The 23,456-nt window shown below is 42.1% G+C and overlaps 1 protein-coding gene across 4 annotated transcripts in view; it reads left to right on the top strand.

Annotated features, from left to right (window-relative positions):
- BRPF3 (bromodomain and PHD finger containing 3) overlaps positions 1-23,456 on the top strand; it is a 628,641-nt gene that overhangs the window by 16,551 nt on the left and 588,634 nt on the right. For all 4 annotated transcript variants that reach the window (XM_085651054.1, XM_085651053.1, XM_085651052.1 and 1 more), the window contains exon 2: positions 18,571-20,036. In XM_085651054.1, the coding sequence (XP_085507180.1) occupies positions 18,589-20,036 (1,448 nt within the window). In that variant the 5' untranslated portion in view covers positions 18,571-18,588. The remainder of the gene's footprint in view (positions 1-18,570; positions 20,037-23,456) is intronic.

The following is a 23,456-nucleotide window of genomic DNA, read 5'->3' as shown; positions in this document are numbered from 1 at the left end:
CTATGAGGAACCATCAATAAACAATTGTTGGCCATCAGACAAGGGGTCCTCATGTGCCAGGTGACCGTCCTCCTCAAATGTTGCACTACAGTCGTGATCAGTGGGCTCTAGTGGGTGCACTAAAAAGTAGCAGGATTGACTGAGTGTACTTGCTCAATGCAGATAGAAGGGTTTGACAGTATTACTTCATAACCTGTTGCTCTTTGAGTGGTCAGTGTACTTTTACTTTTCTGCTGCACAGCAAATCGAGAGCGCTCAACATACAATGTTACAGCGCATCCTGCTGTAATAGTACTACTCTTTTCTACTGCAAAAGCTGCTGCTGCAAGCGCTCGCTCACAAGGAAAGTGACCTTTCATTACTGGATCTAATAGTCCACTAAAATAGGCGACGGGTTTGTGACCCATTGGGTATTTTTGAGTAAGGACTGATATCATGGAATCCTCTGTGGCAGCAGAAAACAGAAAAAATCTCTTTTTATAGTCTGGATTTGCTAGCACTGGGGCTTAAGCAATTGCTTCTTTCAATGTCTGAAATGCACTTACACTGTCATCACTCCACTGTATGCCTGTGTTGTCAGTTTTAGCTTGCTTCATTGCATATAATAGTGGTTGTATGATGGTAGCATAATCAAATACCCACTGACGTACAAAATTACAAAGGCCTAGAAATTTCTGCATGTCTTTTACTGTCTTGGGCTGAGGCTGATCACGTATAGTTTGTATTCTAGAACCTGCTATCTTTTTGCCTTCTGCGAACAACACTTGGCCCAAATACAGCACTTCTTTTTGCACAAACTGTAATTTATTCCTGGACACTTTGTATCCCTTAGTAGCAAGTAGCGTTAGGAGATTGACAGTGTCCGGAACACATTCAGATTCTTTTTTACTGCGTATTAATAAATCATCTACATATTGCAAAACTGTACTGTCTGAATGGAAATTTAACAAATCATCTCTCAATACTCTATTAAACACAGATGGAGACTCACAATATCCTTGTGGGAGTCTAGAGTACTGGATTTGTTCACCATCAAAACTGAAGGCTGTCAAATAATGACTGTCAGGATGTAAAGGTATGCTAAAAAAAGCATTCTTTAAATCCACCACAGAAAACCATATGCTGTTACTTGGTATATTAGTCAATATCACAGATGGGTCTGACACTATGGGGTACTCTGCTAATACTATGGCATTAAAGGGGCGAAAATCCTGAACCATCCTCCAAGTATTACCTGTAGATTTTTTCACAGGATAAAGTGCTGTATTACAAGGCGATGGACAGGAATACAGGACTCCCTGATCCTTCAGTCTTTGTATTGTCCCTCTAATACCTACTTTTGCTTCTTTAGACAGTGGATACTGTTTTACACTTGGCAATTGTGCACCTGGCTTCAACTTTATCTTAAATGGTTCTGCAGATAGTATCAGTTCTACCTCATCTGGAGCTGATGTCCAGAGACAAGGTGGGACTGCTGCAAGTGCTTCAATATGATTGGAGGGTAATGGCACAACTGGTAACGTGGTCTGTGCACGGTAAACACGTACTAACAAGGGTGCAGTATGTGTATAAACTATCTCAGTCTTGGTGGGATCGTCTGAAAAGAGTTCTGAATCAGAAATGTCCCGCGGTCTCAGACAAGGCATACGAAAAATCAGGACCTTCCAAATTCCTCCATCATTATCTGATGCCACCTGAGCGCCCCACCTTCTGGATATTTCCATGCACTCAAGATAAAGGGTATTCACCTGTCCTAGTTCATCACCACCAGCTTGGCTCCTGAAAATTAATCTTGGTGGTAATTCCATCCATCTCCCTAAAAGTATTTCCTCTGTCTTCAGAACCGTAAGTACTGCATCTGCTAGCAGTTTATAATGCACTGGCTCTGCCCTTCCAACCACAATTTCCTCTGGTATTCTTAGTAAATGTATCCCACATTTCGCTTGCCCTGGTATTTCACATGTCATGGACCCATCAGAGGAAAATCTTATTGGCATATTTAATTTAGACATGATATCCCTTCCTAATAAATTTGCTGGTGAATTTGGAGAATAAAGGAAACGCTCTTATGGGCACATGTGTTGTGTATGGAATGCGCTGTACTTCACCAGAGAAGCCCTGCGTATCCATGGTGGCAGAGGACAATGGAACATTTCCTTCTGAGAGGCAAGATTTTGTTGCCCCTGTATCAACCAAAAAGCATACCTGCTTCCCATTATAATCATTTCTACCATTGGTTCTTCCTTTGGGTCTATAGTCCTGCTACCACAGTACTATTGGGATTCCCTGGTACACCCCATCAGGCTGTATGATAAAAGGGGTTTCCACCTTGAACAATCACTGACTCCCTGTGCTCACCAGTGCAGTAGTCTGCACCTGATGCTGGTCTACTGCCTTCACAACAGGTGCTGGTGCCCCTTGAATAGGTACGTTAGCAAATTGCTGTTGTGGCATATAAACCTGTGGTAGTGGAGTTATTTGTTGAGGATAGGGGGCATACTGATATGGACCATATTGAGGTGCTGGCCCTGACGTGTTCACATTTTGTCTTCCCCTTCCTCTCCCTATTCCTATCACTCCCTGCGCTTCATCACTCTTCTTAAAGCGGCATTCAGCAATAAAATGTCCAATATTACCGCAGTAATGGCATTTAAAATTTCTTCCTTGCATCTGTCTCCCCTCTCTTTGACCCCTTCCTTGCTCCCTGTTTTCAACAGGAACCTGCATAGTCATTTCTTTTCCTGTCTTTTCCTTCTCATTTGTCTGTATTTTTTGTGTCACCAGTTTAGCTTGGGCTCTGTCACTTTGGTCTTTATTCCTCCTTTCCTTTTCTTCCTTTTTTCTACAAAAATGTATACGTGCTTGTATTTCTGCCCAGGATTTTACATCTAAAGCCACAACCTGATCTGAATGGTCTTGTATATCTCCTTGTAGCCCCTGTTTTAAAACATTGTGAAATAATCTACAACTACCTCCCATATCTACAGGTCCTACATCTGCTTCCCACTTTTTCTTCATCATTGTTATGTAGTCTGTACAGGACTGTCCTGGAGACATAGTTTGTGTCATCAATGCCCCAATATCTGGTCGGTCTGGGTACCTATTCCTTAATTCAGTCCACACTCTAGAGCGCACAACTCCAAAAGCAGACCCATCATGTTTTCCTTTAGTAATAGTTACTCCTTGTATCCCTGCACTTCTCATTATACTATCCACCTCATCCCCTACTATGGAGCTCAAAAGGCTCTTTACATCCCCAAGAGCTAAAGGTATCCCAGCTGTTGCATTTTCAAATGCTTTTATCCATTTCCCTGCTCCTTCATGTAATGGAGGCAGGCCTTTTTTTAGATTTTCTTTATCCATGTGTTGTCATGGAACATAGACAGGCTGTGCTCCCTGTGTCTTATACACCAGTGGCATCTGCATTACAGCGGTATTCCTGTCACCATGTCCCTCATAAGGTGTGTCAGACCTTAAAGCATATTTCTTCCACACACACAAACTTTGTTGCATGGAATCATAATCCCACTCTGGATCCCCATAACCTTGAAAAATACATAAATCAGCCATATTTATCAATTCAGGGTCAAGGGATCCTCCTTTTGGCCACACGTTCGTCTGTGACACCATGCCTGCTGTCCATCCTGCAAGGTTATTAGTAAATGGGACAACATTAGACCAACTATTTTCTCCCTTTGCTACTATTTCATTGGGTGTCAAGTCACTGTTTCCTTTCCTTTCTTTTCTCTGTATAAAACTTGTCATTCCCTGCATATTTCGTACATGAAGGGATCTTACTTCAGCTGGAGGGGAACTTTGTCCTAACTCTATCATGCCCTCTGCGCGAAATGGACGCCCAGACCTTGTTGTACTACTGGAAAGCACCTGCTCTCCTCTTAATTGATCTCTAAAAGCACTTTGTTCCTCTAATCTTCTATTTATTTCAGCATTTCTGTTCTCAGCCTCTTGCCACAATTCCATGCGTTCCCGGTCAAGAGCCCTTCTAGTTTCACTCTCCACTGAGTTTATTTCTTCCTCATCTTTCTCATCCTCTACTGTCACATTCTTGATTTCTAGATCATATCCTATGTCCCTTACAACTGGCTTTGCATCTGGTTTAAATGATATGGGATTACATATATTTGAACAGTCATCAGCAATAAGGCTTAATCTCTTAATTGTATTCTGTATTCCCTTTACAGTGGTGGTCATGGCACAATAACCCTTATCCTCTTCCTGATATATTTTTGATCGTGCCCCTAAATCAAACTTCACCTGTGGGGTGCTAGTATAATATCCATATCCCTCACTTGAGTTTTGAGGAATCTTGCTAGCCCATTTTAATATATCTTTTGACTTTTGTTCCAGCAATTTTCCATTGTTGTCTTGTCTTAATTTTACTGAAATGTCTCCTGGTAAGGACACTGTTCCCGCATATACTTTTTCAGGTTTAAGAGGGTCTTTATTAATTGTTTGAGCAAAATCAACCTCCCCCATTTTTAATAAGTCATCAACCTTTGGTGTAACTTTGTTTATGTCAGTCAAAGGAATTAATACTGGATCTTTATAGCCTAAAGCTGGAACATCAGTGTCCACTGAGTCTATTGAGGTAGTGGATTCCTTATCTTCCACTGACAATGATGGATACCTACCCTGACTGCATAAGGGCCCTTTAACTATCTCAGAATATGTCGGGGTGGTGCTGTGGCTTCTACATGAGAATCCTGACTGAATATCTTCCACATGTCCAATGATGCTAATCTTTTTGTTCTCTTATCTCGTTTATATGCTCCTAAGATATGATATTACATGGGCTATCACTGTATTATCAAAAGAGCCATCTGGTGGCCATGGAACCAGGGAAGTCTTTGTGCCTTCTGCCCATTCCTGACAATGTCTTTTTATTCTGTCAGTCTCCTGGAAATGTGGAAATCATATGGCCTAAAGGAGTCCCTTTGTTTCCCTGCCTCCCCGTGGAAGATTTCTTAAAGAAAGGCATGACCTCACAATTTTCCTTTTAATCTACAAAAAAACTTTTACTATTCTTAAAGGCTCCTGTCCTAATGTAGTTCAGACTAAAAAACAGTTGGTACCTCTGATAATGCAAGAGAACTCATAATCTATTACACATGATATAACAACCACAAATCTACATTATACATATATATGTATATATATATATATATATTATCTACTGGCGGTCGCCAGTAGATAGTTATAGTTAGGATCGTGTTTCCATAGGAAATCTCAAAATTCTATTTTGAATAACTTTGGCGCCGGTTGACGAATCCTCACGAAATTTTCAAAACAAATGGGGCGCTCCGCTCAGCTCCTACCCTGAAAGTCTCGGGGTGATTCGTCAAGCGGGGGCCGAGAAAAAAGGGTGGTCCCAAAACGCGTTTTCCCCATGCATTTTTCCATAGGACATTTAGTCGAAGGTACAGCCCGAACGGCTGAACAGAATTACTTGAAATTTGGCAGAGAGGTAGTCCTCAGGTCAGGAAAGTGCCTTTTGCAGGTCTGGTGTCAATCTGTTCAGTATTTCCTGAGAAAATAGCATTTAAAAGCATATAAATATCTATACGCGTGCACCGTGCACGCAACGTGCGCGCACCGTGCCGTGCGCGAGCGAAATTCTGATTGGTTGTTAGATGTCGGTAAACATTCGAATCGGTCGAAATCAGGAAGTGTCGGCCGCCATTTTGTCTCTCGCACTGAAAAGGAAAGGGGGAAAAAAGGTGGAAAACTTGAAAAGGGGACAGGAAAGAGAGTTCCTGACCCCCTAGCCTTTGTAAGGGGGTCACAGAAGGACCCCTAAGGGAAAAAAAATAAATTGATTTTTTTGAAAAAAATCGCGGGGTGCGCGCACGGTGCGCGCAGCGCTCCGTGCACCCAAAGTGCGCGCACGGTGAAAAACCTTGAAAAAAAAAAAATTTAATAAATACATAACTTAGCATTTAAAAAACCGTACAAATGCACTTAAAAAACCATAGGTTTCACACACGTTATAGTTAGGAATTAGCATTTAAAAAACCTTGCAAATTCACTTAAAAAACCATAGGTTTCACACAGGTTATAGTTAGGTGGATATTTCACTCGTAAAAACCAATGAAATTCCCCCGTTATAGTTAGTTCAGATAACTATAACTCGCGAGACCGCCACTCTATCACAAGGATGATGTCATCAGTGATGTCATGAGTGATGCCACTGACCATGTCATGAGTGATGTAATATGTGACGTCATGAGCAGTGTATTGCGGGCGTGCGAGTTATAGTTATGTGAACTAACTATAACGGGGGAATTCCATTGGTTTTTTACGAGTGAAATATCCACCTAACTATAACATGTGTGAAACCTATGGTTTTTTAAGTGAATTTGCAAGGTTTTTTAAATGCTAATTCCTAACTATAACATGTGTGAAACCTATGGTTTTTTAAGTGAATATATATATATATATATATATATTACCTACTGGCAGTCGCCAGTAGGTAGTTATAGTTAGGACCTATTTTCCATAGGAAATCTGCAACATTCTATTTGGAAAAACGTTGGCACCGATTGACGAATCTTTGCGAAAATTTCCAAACTTTTGGCCAGCTCCGGTCCTCTCCTATCCTGAAAATTTCACGGTGATTCGTCAAGCGGGGGCCGAGAAAAAAGGGGGGTCCCAAAACACGTTTTCCCCATGCATTTTCCCATAGGACCTGTTGACGCAGCTACAGCCCGAACTGCTGAACGGAATTACACCAAATTTGGCAAAGAGGTAGTCCTCAGTTCAGACTCGTGCCTTTTGCTTAAATGGTGTAAATCCGTTCAGTAGTTCCTGAGAAAATTAGAGTTAAAAAGATAGATATATCTGGGCGGAGCCTAACCACACATCTCATCGTGAGATCTGATTGGCTGTCAGTACTTCATCCAAGAAGTGTTGGCAGCCATCTTGAGACCAATATACATGATAGCACCTCATTAAAAAGCATTGCAGCTAATAGAAGGTTTTAAGACTTAAGTTAAATTATAAATCATTTGTTGATGGTACCATACTCATTTTAGGAATTGTGGTGTGTTCTAAGGTGATTTTACCATGTGAAAAAGCCTTCTGCTGTGATATCATGAATCATGTTTGAGAGAAAACTATTTTCTCATGCTTTTCCCACAGATGTTTGGAAGGTGATCTATAAGCTAAACTGAGAGCATATTTTCTGTAAATTCACATTATCTTTCTCAGTCATGTGAGAATGAAGTCTGACATTCTCAGTAAAACATGTACATCCAACAAGGGCAGAGACTGTCAGTTGATTCCTTTGTGTTCTACTGCAGCTTCCCAGAGTGTTCTAAAGAACAACTAGAGCGCTAACAGTCCTACTTATGACAAACGTATTGCATACCTGAAGCCATCTTGATTGGAATAAACATTTAATTTAAAAAGGAACAACATGAGGGGGTTCATTTTGCCATAGAAAGTATGATTAGGGCTGCAGAAAGAAAAATTAGGGCACATTTTGAGTGACTTCTCAAATCCTCTTCTATTTCATAAAAAAATCCTGACATGCAGACTGAAACATGCACTTTCAATACCAGCAGCAGACTTCCCTGGTGAGCAGTAGCTTTACTACAGTGATCTAATGAGCAACTAGAGTGCTAACATTCAGAATGTATGGCAAATGTGTGACACAGCTGAATGCCTTCTTGATGGAACCAAAGTAAAAAACTGAAAGTATTTCCTACTGAGGAGACTGCAGTAAATGAGGAAATTAGGAAACTTCATAACAAATAAATCTCCCAAGATGGCCACCAGAGACAAAAGAGCCCAAATGTAGCCCAAATATCACCCAGATGTAGCCCAAGTATAGCCCAATGACAGAATGTCCCAGAGTGTTCTTAAGAACAACTAGAGCGCTTACTGTCTTACTTATGACAAAAGTATGGCACACCTGAAGCCATCTTGATTGGAATAAACTGGTAACACTTAAAACATTTAATTTAAAAACGAACACAATGAGGGGGTTCATTTTGCCATAGAAATTATGATTAATGGTGAAGAAAGAAAAATTAGGGCACATTTTGAGTGACTTCTCAAATCCTCTTCTATTTCATTAAAAAATTCTGATATGCAGACTGAAACATGCACTTTTAATACCAGCAGCAGACTTCCGTGGTGAACAGTAGCTTTACTACAGTGATCTAATGAGGAACTAGAGTGCTAACATTCAGAATAAATGGCAAATGTGTGACATATCTGAATACCTTCTTGATGGAATCAAAGTAAAAAACTGAAAGCATTTCCTACTGAGGAGACTGCAGTAAATGAGGAAATTAGGAAACTTCATAACAAATAAATCTCCCAAGATGGCCACCAGAGACAAAAGAGCACAAATGGAGCACAAATATCACCCAGATGTAGCCCACATGTAGCCCAATGACAGAAGTGTGCAAAACACTTATTCTTTGTGTATTTGCAGTTTTATATAGTGCAGACTTGTCAGGTATTGGAGTGCTTTACATGAGCATTGGTTACATCACACAAGATCAAATTCATTTTGGTTGTAGACATGGGGAGATTAAGTGATTTGACCAGAATCACAGAATGTTGAGCTGAAGCAGAAACTCCAACCTGGTTCCCCAGTTGCAAAGTCTGCAGCTCTGGAAGTAACACCACATCCTCTCCCCTAGGTGCAACATTTAATCAAGTGGTCAACTGGATAAAAAAACATAAAGATTACAAATAATTTAAAAGTTATTGCCGCTATTTGAAAACTCAGAAAATATGTCCTCATTTTAGTTTTTTAGAGCACTAACCATAAATTTGATGCAAATAAGACCCTCTCATATATGTAATTTCTAAAGGAAATGCTCTAGGTATTACAGTTTTGATTACATCAAGATGACGTCAGGCGTTCCACACTTTTGTAATAAATATAGAATGTTAGCAATCTAGTTGTTCATTGAAATACTGTTGAGAGGCAGAGGCCAGGGGCACGGACTTTGAAAATTGAAGGCATGTAGGAGAGTGCAGAGGCAACAATTTGACCACACTGGGGAGGCAGGAAGGGCAGTGGCAGCGCAACAGACTATGGAGGGCAGTGGAAAGGGGGGCAGGGGCAACAAACCAACAATACAGGACTGGCAAGAGGCTGTGGCAATATAATAGACCATTATGGGCAGAAGGAAGAGGCAGTGGTAGTACAACCATACATGCCAACAGACCAGTTTCAGCCAGGAAACGTCCAATGTTTTTAAGCTCAAATGGGCTTTATTTGATCTGTCTCCTGTCTACAATCTTCTCTTTTTCAATGTAACTCAAAGGGGAAAATCAATACCCCAGTTTTTTGTCAAAATCTCCCTCTTACCAAGTTCAAAATGTTCGCAAGTATGGTTCATTGGATCATGGTAGGCAGGAGGAATTGGGGTAGGGACATGGACTCGGATAACAGAGGACAGGAGGGACATGGAGAGGTGCACCAAACTGACCCTCCAGGGCAGGCATCAGGGTTTGCAGCAGCACAATACACCACACAGGGCATGCAGGACGGCAGTGCAGCACAACAATCCATAGAAAGCAATAGGGAAAAGACAGGACCATGCACATGGACAACAGAGAACAGAGGAGAAAGAGGCAATGGTAGCTAGCTGACCATAATGGACAGACAGGAGAGAAAGCTGCAGCATAACAGACCATAAAGGGCAGGAGGGACAGATCAGGGGCATTACAATGGAACAGACAAGCCAGGAGGGAGGGAATAGTTGTCTGCACATGGAAACAGAGGGCTGGGGGCAAGGGGGCAGGGCAGGAGCAGCAAGGTCAGGCTGGATGGGCACTAGAAACAAGACACACCATGGACAGCAACAGTGAGACTATGATGGCATACACACAGGCCATGGAGGGAAGGTGGGAGGGGGTCAGGGCCAGCTAGCTGACCACACAGGAAAGGTGGGAGGGGCCATGGCAGCACAGAAGACAATGCATGGCAAGCGGGAGGGTTAGTGGCAGCACAATGGCTATGATGGGCAAGAAGGAGGGTGCAGGGGCATGCACAAAGGACCATGGAGGATAGAAGGGAGGGTCAGGACCTGGGCACAGTCAAGAGAGTTCAGGGGAAGGGGCCTCACAACAGACCGCGCAGGGCAGGCCGGAGGAGCAGTTGCAGCACAACAGACCAGGGAGGGCAGAAGGGTGTGGCAGTAAAATGGACCATGGAGGACAGGAGGAAGGGGATAGGGGCATGGCATGTGGACAGGCAGGGTGGAGGTGGCAGGGACAGGTTACAGTCATCTGACAATGCTAGGCAAGTGGGAGGGGAGTGGCAGCTCAACGGAACACTCAGAGTAGTTAGGAGTGGCAGGTCCATGGAACATGGTGGGCAAAAAGGATGGTGCAGGGGCATGCACAAAGACATCGGCGGGCCGGGGGAAGGAGAATAGGGGCAGCAAGCTAAGCACAGAGGCTAAGCATGAGGTCAATGATGGGCCATAGAATTGGGCAATGGAGGGCAGGAGGAGTGGACTGGTACATCATGCTAAATGGAGGGCAGTGGCAGCACATCAGACCATGCATGGCAGGAGGGAGGAGTCTAGTCCATGGATTCAGACAACAGAGGATAGGGAGGAGGTGGATGGGGCAGCAAGCTAACTGTTCAGAGAAGGTGGGTATTTGGAACTTTATTGTTTTTAAAATGTGTGTCTGTGCGAACTACTTAAAATATGAACAAGTATGCAGTATAATCTCACTTTTATTCAGGAAGAAGAGGACGTTTGTGACGGTGACTCCGGGTTCACTTGGCAGAAGCACCCCCTGACCCTCCACCCCCCATCGCAAAATGTAATGCCCGTGAAAAGGGTAGGTGGACGCAGTGTTATATAGAACATAGTCCTGAGAGCACGATTGAAAATGAAAACTAGATATAGTATATGGTATAAACTATTCACCAAAAAGTGTGATATAAGATGAACCAGGGCGTGAAATATAATATGCAATACATTGTGCGCAATGACTGATTTATTGGAGAGCGCGAGATAGCACAAGCACTAGCGCGTGATATGCGCTATGCGCCTTGGAGTGTAATATGCACAGTTGCATGTTGTGTAACCTAACTAGTCTCTAAAGTTGTAATATAAAATATGTGCTGGGGAGTGTAACGTTGCATATGCAATGTGACAAAGATATGGAGCCCAGATTGTAATATGTATGGCATAGCGCTGTGCGTTATAACAGGCATCGGGGAAGGCACGTTAGATGGGGCAATATAACCCGTGCGAAGGCAAGTGTGGCATGACATATTCACGGGGTGGTGTTACAGTGCACATGGGCTAGAGAGTGTCATAGCATATGCACTAGCTGGTGGAATACAACACAGAGGTGTGTGGCACTCAGCGGGCACTGGTGGGAATAACACAGCATTGGGCTCAGCCAGGAGCACGGTGTGACTCTCAAGTGAGGTTCATCTCCTTTCCAGAGAGTAAAATAAAAAGTATTACACATCCGGCGGTGGATGTGTGTTTTATTAACCGTGAGGGGGGTTTCTTGCATAGTTTGGTCGAATTTTTGTCGAATCCCCTTTGAATGGCTTGGTGTGTGTGTGTATTAAATGTGCCCGTCTATAGCTACCCATGTTTGTATAAATAAACGACAAGGGTGTCTACTTTGAGAGTACCCACCGGCAGGGGCGCCGGGATTAGGCACGGTAGGGCGTCAGACACGTCAGAGCTTCACTAGCGGTGTAAATACATATACCACGTGGATTCATTGTATGCATAGTCGCCTTTTAATGAATATCACGCAAATCGTCATGGTGATAGGTACATACGGTTTGTCCAGCATGTCCTAGTTGTTTCTATAAATATATTAAAAAAAAAAAAAAAAAACAAAGGCCGGCCCCGGGGGATGGGGTCCCCGGGGCCATAAGTGGCCTGAGGAGGGGGGCAACACAGCCCCCCTCCTAAAGAATAATAAAAAAAAAAGGCCATGACCCGGGGGTTGGGGTCCCCAGGGCCAATAAATTAGAAAAAGAAGGGGGGCCACACAGCCCTCCTTCTTAAAAAAAATAAAAAAAATAAAAGACCGGCATCGCGCCGGAGGCCACGCCCCCTCCTTGCAGCACTCTGCAAACGCGCTCCCTGGCCAGTTGTAAGTTGGGGAATTAATTCCCCTTCAATACTGAGGGTCCCTGAGGGCCAACTAGCCCAACCGGTATCTCCAGTATGCGCCAGGGAGCTGCGTTGCAGACAGGTGTTCTGAGGCCACGCCCCTTTTTACACCTCTATGCAACGCAGCTCTGTGGCGCTTACTGGAGGTACCTAGTGGGCTAGTTTGACCCTAGGGACCCTTAGGATTCAAGGGGATTTAATGTCTCAACTTAGAACGGCCACAGGGCGTGTTTACACAGTGGTGAAGGGAGGGGACGGGGCCTGAGCTGACGTGTGCAAACACGCCCTGTGGCACGTTTTAAGTTGGGGAAATAATTCCCTTTCAATCCTGAGGGACCCTGGGGGCCAACTAGCACACCAGATGCTTCCAGTAAGCGCCACTGCTCTGCGTTGCAGAGAGGTGGTGCAGGCCATGCCCCTTTTTACACCTCTCTGCAATGGCACTTACTGGACGTACCTAGTGGGCTATTTTGCCCCTAGGGACCCTCAGGATTCAAGGGGACTTAATCTCCCAACTTAAAAAACGGCCACAGGGCGTGTTTACACAGTGGTGAAGGGAGGGGACGGGGCCTGAGGTGACGTGTGCAAACACGCCCTGTGGCACGTTTTAAGTTGGGGAAATAATTCCCCTTCAATCCTGAGGGACCCTGGGGGCCAACTAGCCCACCAGGTGCTTCCAGTAAGCGCCACTGCGCTGCGTTGCAGAGAGGTGGTCTAGGCCGTGCCCCTTTTTACATCTCTCTGCAACGCAGCTCTGTGGCGCTTACTGGAGGTACCTAGTGGTCTAGTTGGACCCTAGGGACCCTCAGGATTCAAGGGGACTTAATCTCCCAACTTAAAACGGCCACAGGGCTTGTTTACACAGTGGGGAAGGGAGGGGACAGGGCCTGAGGTGACGTGTGCAAACACGCCCTGTGGCAAGTTTTAAGAGGTAGTTTTAATCCCCTGCCCTATTATATACTAGGGGCTTACAGAGGAGGTCATGCTAATCACAGGGGGACCCCAACGCATAGTATTCCCTAGTGTATGTAGGTGTTTTCACTGTATTCTGAGTGTCTTTTAACATAGCACTGGCTCTAGGACTGGTTAGTCAGACTCAGTTACCACCAGTATCCGTCTGAAAAAGTTGAGGGTACAGGATGATTTTGCAACAAGGCTACTTTCTGCTCTTCTGTTTGTTCTTTCTGCACGTTATCCTTCTTCCTGCACTTTTCTTCGTCTTTGAGGACTTCTGTTGCTTCTTTCTGCATTTCTTTATTTTTTTTCTGTGCGTTTTTTCTTCTTTCTTCACATGTCCTATCTCTGTAGGCAAAGTTAGAAATTAGCATTTACAAAACCTTTGAAATTCACTGAAAAAAACCATAGGTTCCAGGCACGTTATAGTTAGGAATTAGCATTTAAAAAACCTTAGATATTCACTGAAAAAAACATAGGTTTCAGGGGCGTTATAGTTAGCTGGACTTTCCACTCGTACAAAACCTTGAAATTCCCCCGTTATAGTTAGTTCAGCTAACTATAACTCGCGCGCCCGCAATGCACTGCTGATGACGTCACATATTGCATCACTCATGACATGGTCAGTAACATCACTCATGACATCACTGATTACATCTCAAATGACATCACTGATGACATCACTGATGACATCATCCTTGTGATAGAGTGGCAGACCTCCTCTCCCCCCTAATATAACCTTTGATACACACATTCAAAAATAGAAACTAAAATTTTCAAAACAAGGGACATACCAGTTACAACAACCTATTCAGTAATTCTAAGATCCACATATACATCCACTCATTCACCAACAGTCCTATACAGTCACTCATACATGTACTCACTCATCATATGTACTCATACACCTATACATCCTGTTACACAACACCACTCATCCATAGAGTTACTCACACACATAGTCACTCATGCTAATAAAGAATCAAACATCCATTTACTTACATATACAGTTATACACACACCACCACACTTACTTCTACAGAAACTTACACATACTTAGTCTTTTAAACAATCACTTATAGAAACACATACTTATTCATACAGGAACTCTTCCAATCTCTCACTCTCACATATACTCACTTATATACACCAATAGTCACATATACTAGTTTAAAACATATGTAGTTACTCATAAAGACACTATAGAGACAGTCATTCACTCACTAACACACCCATACACACACTCATCCACCCCTACAGTCCTGCACACATGCTGTCTTCAACACATACAAACAGTGAGTCACTCATTCATGCACCTATGCACTATGTAATACCCCCACCGAATCATACAGACACTCATACTGATACTCAAAAAACCAACTAATAACCTATATAGACACTCATGTAGCTACTCACCAACCCATGCAGCCACTTATACAGAAAGTGAGAGACTGATACAGATATTTACATATTTAAACATTACTCACTAAGCCATGTATTCACTAAGGTACACTTAATCAGTCCGTTATACAATCAATTTTTTAAAACAAATCATCCATTTAGACACTTATATACCCATTTATTCTTCCATCGACCTTGAGATATACATATATAAAACATATGTAATTTTCAGAAAAACACACATTCACTGGATGATGTCATCAGTGATGTCATGAGTGATGTCACTGACCATGTCATGAGTGATGTAATATGTGACGTCATCAGCAGTGCATTGCGGGCGCGTGAGTTATAGTTAGCTGAACTAGCTATAACGGGGGAATTTCAATGGTTTTGTACGAGTGGAAAGTCCAGCTAACTATAACGCCCCTGAAACCTATGGTTTTTTCAGTGAATATACATATATATACACACATATATATTTAGAAAAATAACTCACATAACATATAAATACAAAATGTCAACTTTTCCTCTTTCTCTGACGTTTTCCTAATTCAAACTGTCAGGATAAACCTCTTAGATAATTCCTATTTCTCTAATAATTCCCAAAGGGAAAGAAAAACAGTCTGCCAAGTTTAACTAAATAAACCTCTATTTCTCTGACGATTCCTAAACAAAAGGTCTGTCAGGATCAACAAAACACATTTCTTTCCCTGACGATTCCTAAACAAAGGTCTGCCAGGATTAACTAAATGCACATCTCCGTTTGTAACAGTTGTGGATCAATACACAAGGATTCGACGAGCGCCCTTTTTTCCTACCTTATCTGGCCGCTGCAGACGTCCCCCAGACCTGTACCCCTGTCGTCCAAAAAACAGATCTTACGTATCAACGGGCGTCTGTCATCCTCCTCAAATTGTGCACCACTAAATTAGTTGTCCGAAGGGGCCCCGAAGGGGAACCTCCCCAGCGGCAGGCAGAATCAAAGGGGATCTCTTGGCTGGCTCTGCCACGATGTCAGGAAAAAATCCTTTATGTAGTTTAAATCATTTAATCACCACATCTGCAACAAAAGGAAGTACAAAAAGGTTTATTGTACATGCCAGGCTAATTCAGCTGGGAAAGTGATGTGCTATGAGCGAAGCACAAGTCAGTCTCAACTAACATACTCTTCAAGTCTACTTCTTATAATAATAATTTTGACCTAGATCCATATTTAATACAATGTTCACAATAGAAAAAGCTTCCTGCTTTTCCGTTATGTCCCACCCAGATTACATACATTTATTTAAAGAACAGCTCTTTCCTGTTGTTTGTGACTTCTCATGCCAAACTAACAGACTACAATGGAAAACATTCTTGCTGCTCTGAATTTCCTGTTAAATATCCTAGGCAGGACGTTCTCAGCTTGAATACAATGAAGAGGAAAAAACACTTAAACCAAACCGCATTGAGACCTTTTTTTGAAAGCAGGCTGTACGATATTTCCAGATACAATTGTGCAACTTTAACATGCACGTTTAAACAGCATTATACCGTTTTTCTGTCTTTACATAATATTTCACAGTGTGTGGGCACGTGACAGATACAACTGAATAATTAGCTCCTAAATCTAAATTAGGGTTTTGATTCCTTTCACAAGTATGATAATCTCTTGTGTTGTGTAAGTCCTAATGTGCTGCATTAAATTGTGTCACAGTTGTCTCATTACAACACTCATGATATGATTGAAAGAAAGCAATTAGGTCAGCCATTCAAAGAGATAATAGACCAAAAGCTTCGGGAGACTGGAGGTAACCTTCAATGTCCTCAGTACTTATTTGGGCTGCAAACATGGACCAACAAAGTTACAAGCCACAAAGGATTGTACTCACTTTAGCTGCCAGACGTGCAGATTTTCCACGCAGTAAGTGATACCTAAAAGTCCCCCAATTTACAATTTCAAGGTTCCCCACCATAAAAAAAGTTTTTTCACCTTCAGTCGGGGTTCTGATGGAAGTCCACTCTCTATATAAAGGACATTGGAAATTAAAAATGATCTGGTATAGCAGTATAGACGTCCTTCAAGCATCATCATAACGTGTGCCTTTTGAATCCCAAGTTTCTTATTTCATAATTAACCAGTTTGATACTCTATCTATGACTGTCTACGAGACATGCTCAAGGTTTTGAACTTCATTGCATTTGGCAGCTTTCTCATAAAAACTGGCTGTTTTAAAGAGGTAAGAGAGCACTGTTATTTTTGAAGGCCATAGAAGTAACTTTTGGGGCTCAATTTTTGTGCTGCTGTTTTCTCACAACACTACTGGACGTAGAAGTGAGGCTAAGCATAATGCAATTAATTGCTTGATGGAAGAATGTCCAGTAGAACGTCTTAGGTCTGTAGGCACCAATGGTCATTTGTACTGGGTCCTTGGTAGCAGAGGAGGAGTTGTTATTGCATGAAGGCAGAAGTAGGACCTTTAAGCATACAAATTGACTGCTGGCACTTTCCCCAGTAATGTCCTGCTTGTTTTACCACGTAACTTTAAGATGCTCAATATCCCTAATAACCTCATTTTGTCACATACTTTATCCAGCAGCTCATTTCTTTCAAAATGTTCGTTGTTTTCTCCTGTTGTATTCCACCTCCAAGTCTGCTGCTAGGGCACAGTACATCACACAAGGCTCAGCTGTATTCCAAGTCATACATTGTATGTGTTGCAGAAACGTAGCTCGCACAATTTCTCCTTGAAAATCAGTAATGTGGATACAAACTGATTAGCTTGAGGATGGATTCCAACATTGGTGACTCACGTCATTCCTTCTTCCATCTACAGCTAATTATTGTTGGCATCAGTGACCCTCGTCTACCTAGTGTATAAGTGTGAGGAATGGTTTTCATACCTCCTTCAGTTGTATCACTGATCTAAGGCTGTACTAATGTTACGTTCCATTCCTGGTGGCCTGTATATTCGTCAGTGCAGGTACGAGCATGCAAGCTCATTGATTATGAGTACGCAATTTGTTATCACATATGAATTAAGACATCCTTGTCTACAGTCATGTTTTGTTTGCTTTCATAAATGTATGCTTCTTTCTTAGCTACTTTTTAATATCTGTCCACCACCTACCGCATAGGACATAGTTAACTCATTTATAGTGCAAAAGTAATTTTGACCTTTGAATGCCAAAAACACTGACACATCAAAGGAAGAATTATTGAACTGTGATTATGTCTAGACCAGGCCCGCAGCATTTGATAATTTGTTGATTGAGCGAGTGGCCTTTATTTGCCTTTATAAGTCACTAAATAAGTCCTTACGACATAGGTTGGGGCTGGACCCTGTTGCATGTTGTAAGTGTAGGAATATGAAGCTTCCTTGCTTGGGTTTCATAATGTTTCTATTGAAATAATTTGAAAAAAAGCTGAGTGAACCTTAGTTCAACCAGAGCTAGATTCTTCTTCAATTTGTCTCGAAGACAGTTGCTAAAGTTCCTTAGGCTTTCTTTTAGTTTTACATCCTCCAGTGGACCGTCTACTTGAACTGAGAGACCAATGCAGTGTTCTAGAAATGTGGAGCTCTATGGCCGCCTTAAAGTAAAAGTGTATTTTTATTTCTGTGTAGGTCAGCATATCTAGAAAAGCCTTGTCCTTAATTTTTTGTCCTTAAAAAAGGGAAAACCAATATAGCTTGGGTTGCAAAACTGCTGCATATGCTTATAAACTTTAAAACCTTTTTCATTTTCAAGTGGCTGTTCTTGGATATTGAGATAAAATATTACTTGAACAATTAAAAATTAAAATAACTGTTTCTTCCAGGTAAGCGTTTTTTGTTTGTAATTAGACTGAGGGGTGTCTCTTTCAAAGTGTTCCAGGTTGCGGGACCTAGGTGGAGCTATTCAGTGTGTAGAAATTTAATGAAGAAAGCCGTAGTGGAGAAATGGTATTACAAGAGAGTAACTTTTTCTTCTTTCATTTCATAAATGTTTTGAAAGTTTAACATATACCATAGTTCTAAACAACTTGTCTTTCATCTTTTTGTAACATATGTTTACCCCAGTTCAACCTGTATTTTTGTGCTGTTTTTTGCAGGCTCTTGCATTTGGAGCCATGAGGAAACCCAGGAAAAAGTCCAAACACAACCCGGAGAGGAGGCGATCGCCCTCCCCTTACAGTTTAAAATGCTCACCTACACGGGAAACTTTGACATACGCCCAAGCGCAAAGGATTGTGGAAGTTGATATTGATGGACGCTTGCATCGTATTAGCATTTACGATCCTCTAAAGATCATAACCGAAGATGAGTTGACGGCCCAAGATATCACAGAATGTAACAGCAACAAGGAAAACAGTGAGCAGCCACTTTTCCCTTCTAAGTATAAAAAAACACCTTCCAAGGGTAAAAAGAAGGAAACATGTTCTACGCATGTTCCTGGAACCTCCTTTCAGTTACCTCAGCCTAGTTTCCGTGTAATCGACCCAACCTGTCCCTCTGAAGCGCCTCCACTTCCGGCAGCATACTATCGTTTTATTGAGAGGCCAACTGAAGAGATAGAGGCAGAAGTGGAGTATGACATGGATGAGGAAGACCTAGCTTGGCTGGAGATGATAAATGAGAAAAGACATGATGAAGGTTACAGCACAGTCTCCCCTGATCTCTTTGAGATGCTTTTGGACAGGATAGAAAAGGAGTCATTTTTGGTAAGCCGCAACAGTGGTAACCAGCAGTCTCCAATTGATGAAGATGCTTGCTGCTGTGTGTGTCTGGACGATGAATGTCACAACAGCAATGTCATCCTCTTTTGTGATATTTGCAATCTGGCTGTGCATCAGGAGTGCTATGGTGTGCCCTACATACCAGAGGGACAATGGCTGTGCCGGTGCTGTTTGCAGTCCCCTTCCCGCCCTGTTGACTGCATCCTATGCCCTAACAAAGGTGGGGCATTCAAACAGACTAGTGATGGCCACTGGGCACACGTAGTGTGTGCCATCTGGATCCCTGAGATCTGTTTCGCCAACACTGTGTTCCTAGAGCCTGTTGAGCACGTTGAAAACATTCCACCTGCCCGATGGAAGCTGACATGCTATATCTGCAAGCAAAAAGGCATGGGTGCTTCTATCCAGTGCCACAAGGTGAATTGTTATACTGCATTCCATGTGACTTGTGCCCAGCGCGCTGGGCTTTTTATGAAGATTGAGCCTATGAGGGAAACTGGCATCAACGGTACGACATTCACTGTGCGCAAGACTGCATACTGCGATGCTCACTCTCCACCAGGGACTATAAAGAAGGAAGTGACTCATGAAGAAGAAGAGCGTATTACCGTAGAGACAATGGGAGAATTAACGGCACAAGTAAAAGCGGAGGTAGTTGAGGATGAGGAAGATGAGGTTAGGAAGGACAAAGAAGACGTGGAGTGTGATAAAAGTGCCAAAAAAGGATCCCTGAAGAAGGGCAAAGTGAAGTTAAAACAAAAACTGAAGAAGGATGTTTGTGACACAGTTGAGGGGCATTCCTCTTTTCCAGGGCTCACAGTTGTACAGATCCCATCGTGCAGGTGAGTTTCTGCGTAAAGTTCTCATTAATGGTGCTAGTGTTATATTGTCAACGCTGGCTTTCCAGCTTCTGCTATACAGCGTTTCAAACTAAAACAGTGGCATTCAGCATTACTAACGTCTGTGGATTTGTGGTAAACAAACTTGTAAAGAGGAGGGATGCTTTTAAGGAGGTCGAAGTTGGCGGTGGGCGGCCCGTGTTGGATTAGTATAGACACTATTAATGGTAGCAAAGATGTGTTCTACGGGCTTAATTTGAGTAAAAATATGTGCAGGGGCCCAGCGTTTTTCGTAGGCGTCTTCCACCGGCGCTGCCAAATGAAAAGTATTGCACATATGTAGGCCCCTGTTCTCGATTCTACTTCATTCTTTCACCACTCTACACTTCTTGTATCTTAATTTAATTCTTATACGTTCTTTTATCCCTTCTTTTCCCCTATGTCATTGTGATTGTGTTTCTCTTCCTCCTTTTTGCTCCTTTTTCTGACTTTCTTTTCCTTGTGCTGGTTCAAAATATGATAAACAAGCATTGGCATAGCCAATAGGTCTCGCCTTTGGGACCTTATAAGTGTTTAGCCATGCAACAGTTGCATAACTAAACACTTATAAGGTCCCAAAAGCGAGATCTATTGGCTATGCCAATGCTTGTTTTAACTGCTGCAATCTATTGCGGCCGCGAACGTGATCGGGATCAAACATCAAAGCGGCCGCAAAATTTAAAGTAATAGCGGTAAAGCGCGACGCGTGCGCCCGCGCACTTGCACTGTAGGTCTAGGCTGGCCTGGTAGCACTTTTTGGAGCCCTCACAAAATGTCTCGCCAGACCAGCGCATGCGCTGGGTCAGGCGAAACCTAAAAACAAGTCTACGCCCCGATAAATGACTGTCGATGCCCATTGGCAGATGAGCTGGTAAAATAAGTGTAACCAGTATTTTTAGGTCTCGCCTGACCCAGCGCATGCGCTGGTCTGGCGAGACTTATTGAGAGGGCTCCAAAAAGTGCTACCAGGCCAGCTTAGAGCTACAGTGCATGTGCGCGGGCGCGCGCGCCGTGCTTTACCACGATTACTTTCACTTTCGCGGCCGCACGGCCGCTTTGCATAGCCAATAGGTCTCGCTTTTGGGACCTTATAAGTATTTAGTTATGCAACTGTTGCATGGCTAAACACTTATAAGGTCCCAAAGGCGAGACCTATTGGCTATGCATTGACTAAAGAATGAAAGGAAGTTGAAAAAATGGCTAGACAGTGGGGTGTTATGTGGACATTAGAAAGCAGATACAATTTACTCCACAGAGATTCAGCTTTTAACACTGTCCATTCATTCTGATGTCTGTGTTATTTAGTTACACTTTACAGGACAGAGTATTTTGAAAACCTCTGCATGGTATTCCATTAGACTGTTTACTTGAAGGTAAATGAAACCTGAGCTCATGTCCACACAGAAGACATTATTAAAAATGAACAGCATTGGAATAGGAGCCTAACGCTTTGTAAGTGACCGAGGTTCTCCAAGAACCCCTCCTCGCTTCTTCTCTGAAAGGCATTCATTCATAAGAGACACTGAAAAGGAGCTCTTAGTTTGCATATTCAAATATGACGCGCAAAACTGTAATGACGAAGAAGAAACAAACATTTCGAGGTCAACAATTTAGGCTTTGTGTTAACTGTGAAAAAGGGTGTGCTTGTGGAGCATGAAGATTTGTTTTGTATAGTTTTTTAAAATGTTTTGTGAGGACATGGGTAGCACAATATGAATGAGTGTGATTTTGTTTGTTCTTGTGTATTAGTTAAATACGCGAAGACAGCTAATTGTTTTACAGTCACAGTTTTTCTAATCTGCAGGGCCACAGCAATGATATGATTTTGCAGTTGTAACGTTTTCTGCATAATTATAGATTTGCCACATCATCTCCCATTTGCTGCATCATCTGCATATTTTAACAAAAATATTTTGTTTCTAGCCCAAACAGATCAAAAGTTAATTAAAACGCAGCGATACATGTTGCGCTCAGTGAAAGGCCCTTCACGTAGGTTGATTGGTCACTTTTCTGTTGTTTATTGCTTTTTGGTGGGAAGCTGGTAATAATGAGGTAAAAACTTTGCCCAGACAGTGTTATCATGTGTAAAAAATGACAAAATAATTAAGTAATACTGTCACAAAATGTGACACATTACACCGCATAATTTGTCTTTAGTCGCCACATAATTTAGTCAGCCCTGTCACATTATTTGGTGCCTACCTGCCACATATTTCTAGTGGCCCAGCTATTATAATATAATAACTTTTGTCTGTTTTATAGTCTTGCTGTCACTTCCTCACTTTTCCTAATAAAGAATTTATTGACATTTAACATTAACAAGACGAAAGGTAAAAAGACTATCTAGCACTTTTATATCCATTAAAAGGAGCAAGTAATGGCACATTTCCTACATACTATATGCGTAATGCATAAAGGAAAGTAGTATACAGTTGTCTTCAAAAGGCTCAGTTTAGTAATTCATATTTATGTGATAATCGTGTCTCCCAAAGAAGTTTGCTGTAACAAGCGCTTCTTCAGGAGAAATGTATATTCTGAAAAACAGTTCAGAACCCCAAGATTTAAATAGAAGATATTAAAAGTATTAGCATCAGTAATATAATACTATTTCTTATGAACCATAGTACAAAAAAACACATCAGATTATAGAGATCGTTAGTGACCAGACTATAGTCGAACCATGTGCCCTCTTGGTAATAGCCAGTGAGTCCATTATGAAACAAACACGCTGTCTGTTTTGTTTATCACCAAGAATAAACGTCATACCCTCGCTTGTGAAATGCACTGGGAGACATAAAAAATCACCCTTTCCACTACCTCAGTAAAACATTTTCCTAACATAATGAAAGCGGTAAGAAACTAAACATGGAAATTAGTAAACCAACCACAATGGTGATGTTTTCTCAAGTGTTTAGAAAACATCTGACATTTTTTAAGATAACTATTTTCGAAATTACTGCATTCCAGTGCCAATACATTGCACAGACCCACACAGCTGTAAATGGTACACATTTGACAAAATTCCCACTGCACATTAACTTAGCTGCTACAGTGCTTTCTTTTTAATTCTGGATTTTGTCAGCACAGCTATCAAACAGACCCACTGATTTCAATATACATAGTAGGCTTCGTGGTAGCCCCCTTCCATCCATCGGCTTACTTCAACCATCCATTTTTAATCGTTGACTTGCCAATTCATCTATTTTTTTACTGAGCTCTTTTGAGTAATCATATCTCACCATATACTGTAGACTGTTTTTCCATCCTTCCACCTCTTCTTGAGTGCAGGAGATCCTACTTTACAGCTGATCCTACTTTACAGCTGTAGACCTATCTGCTCCTGCTTATTCGCCTTGCTCTAATGTGGTAACACACATTAAAATC

This window comes from Triturus cristatus, chromosome 1_1 (assembly GCF_964204655.1).
Source record: "Triturus cristatus chromosome 1_1, aTriCri1.1, whole genome shotgun sequence".
Lineage (NCBI taxonomy): Eukaryota > Metazoa > Chordata > Amphibia > Caudata > Salamandridae > Triturus > Triturus cristatus.
This window is presented reverse-complemented; position numbering and strand designations above follow the sequence as displayed.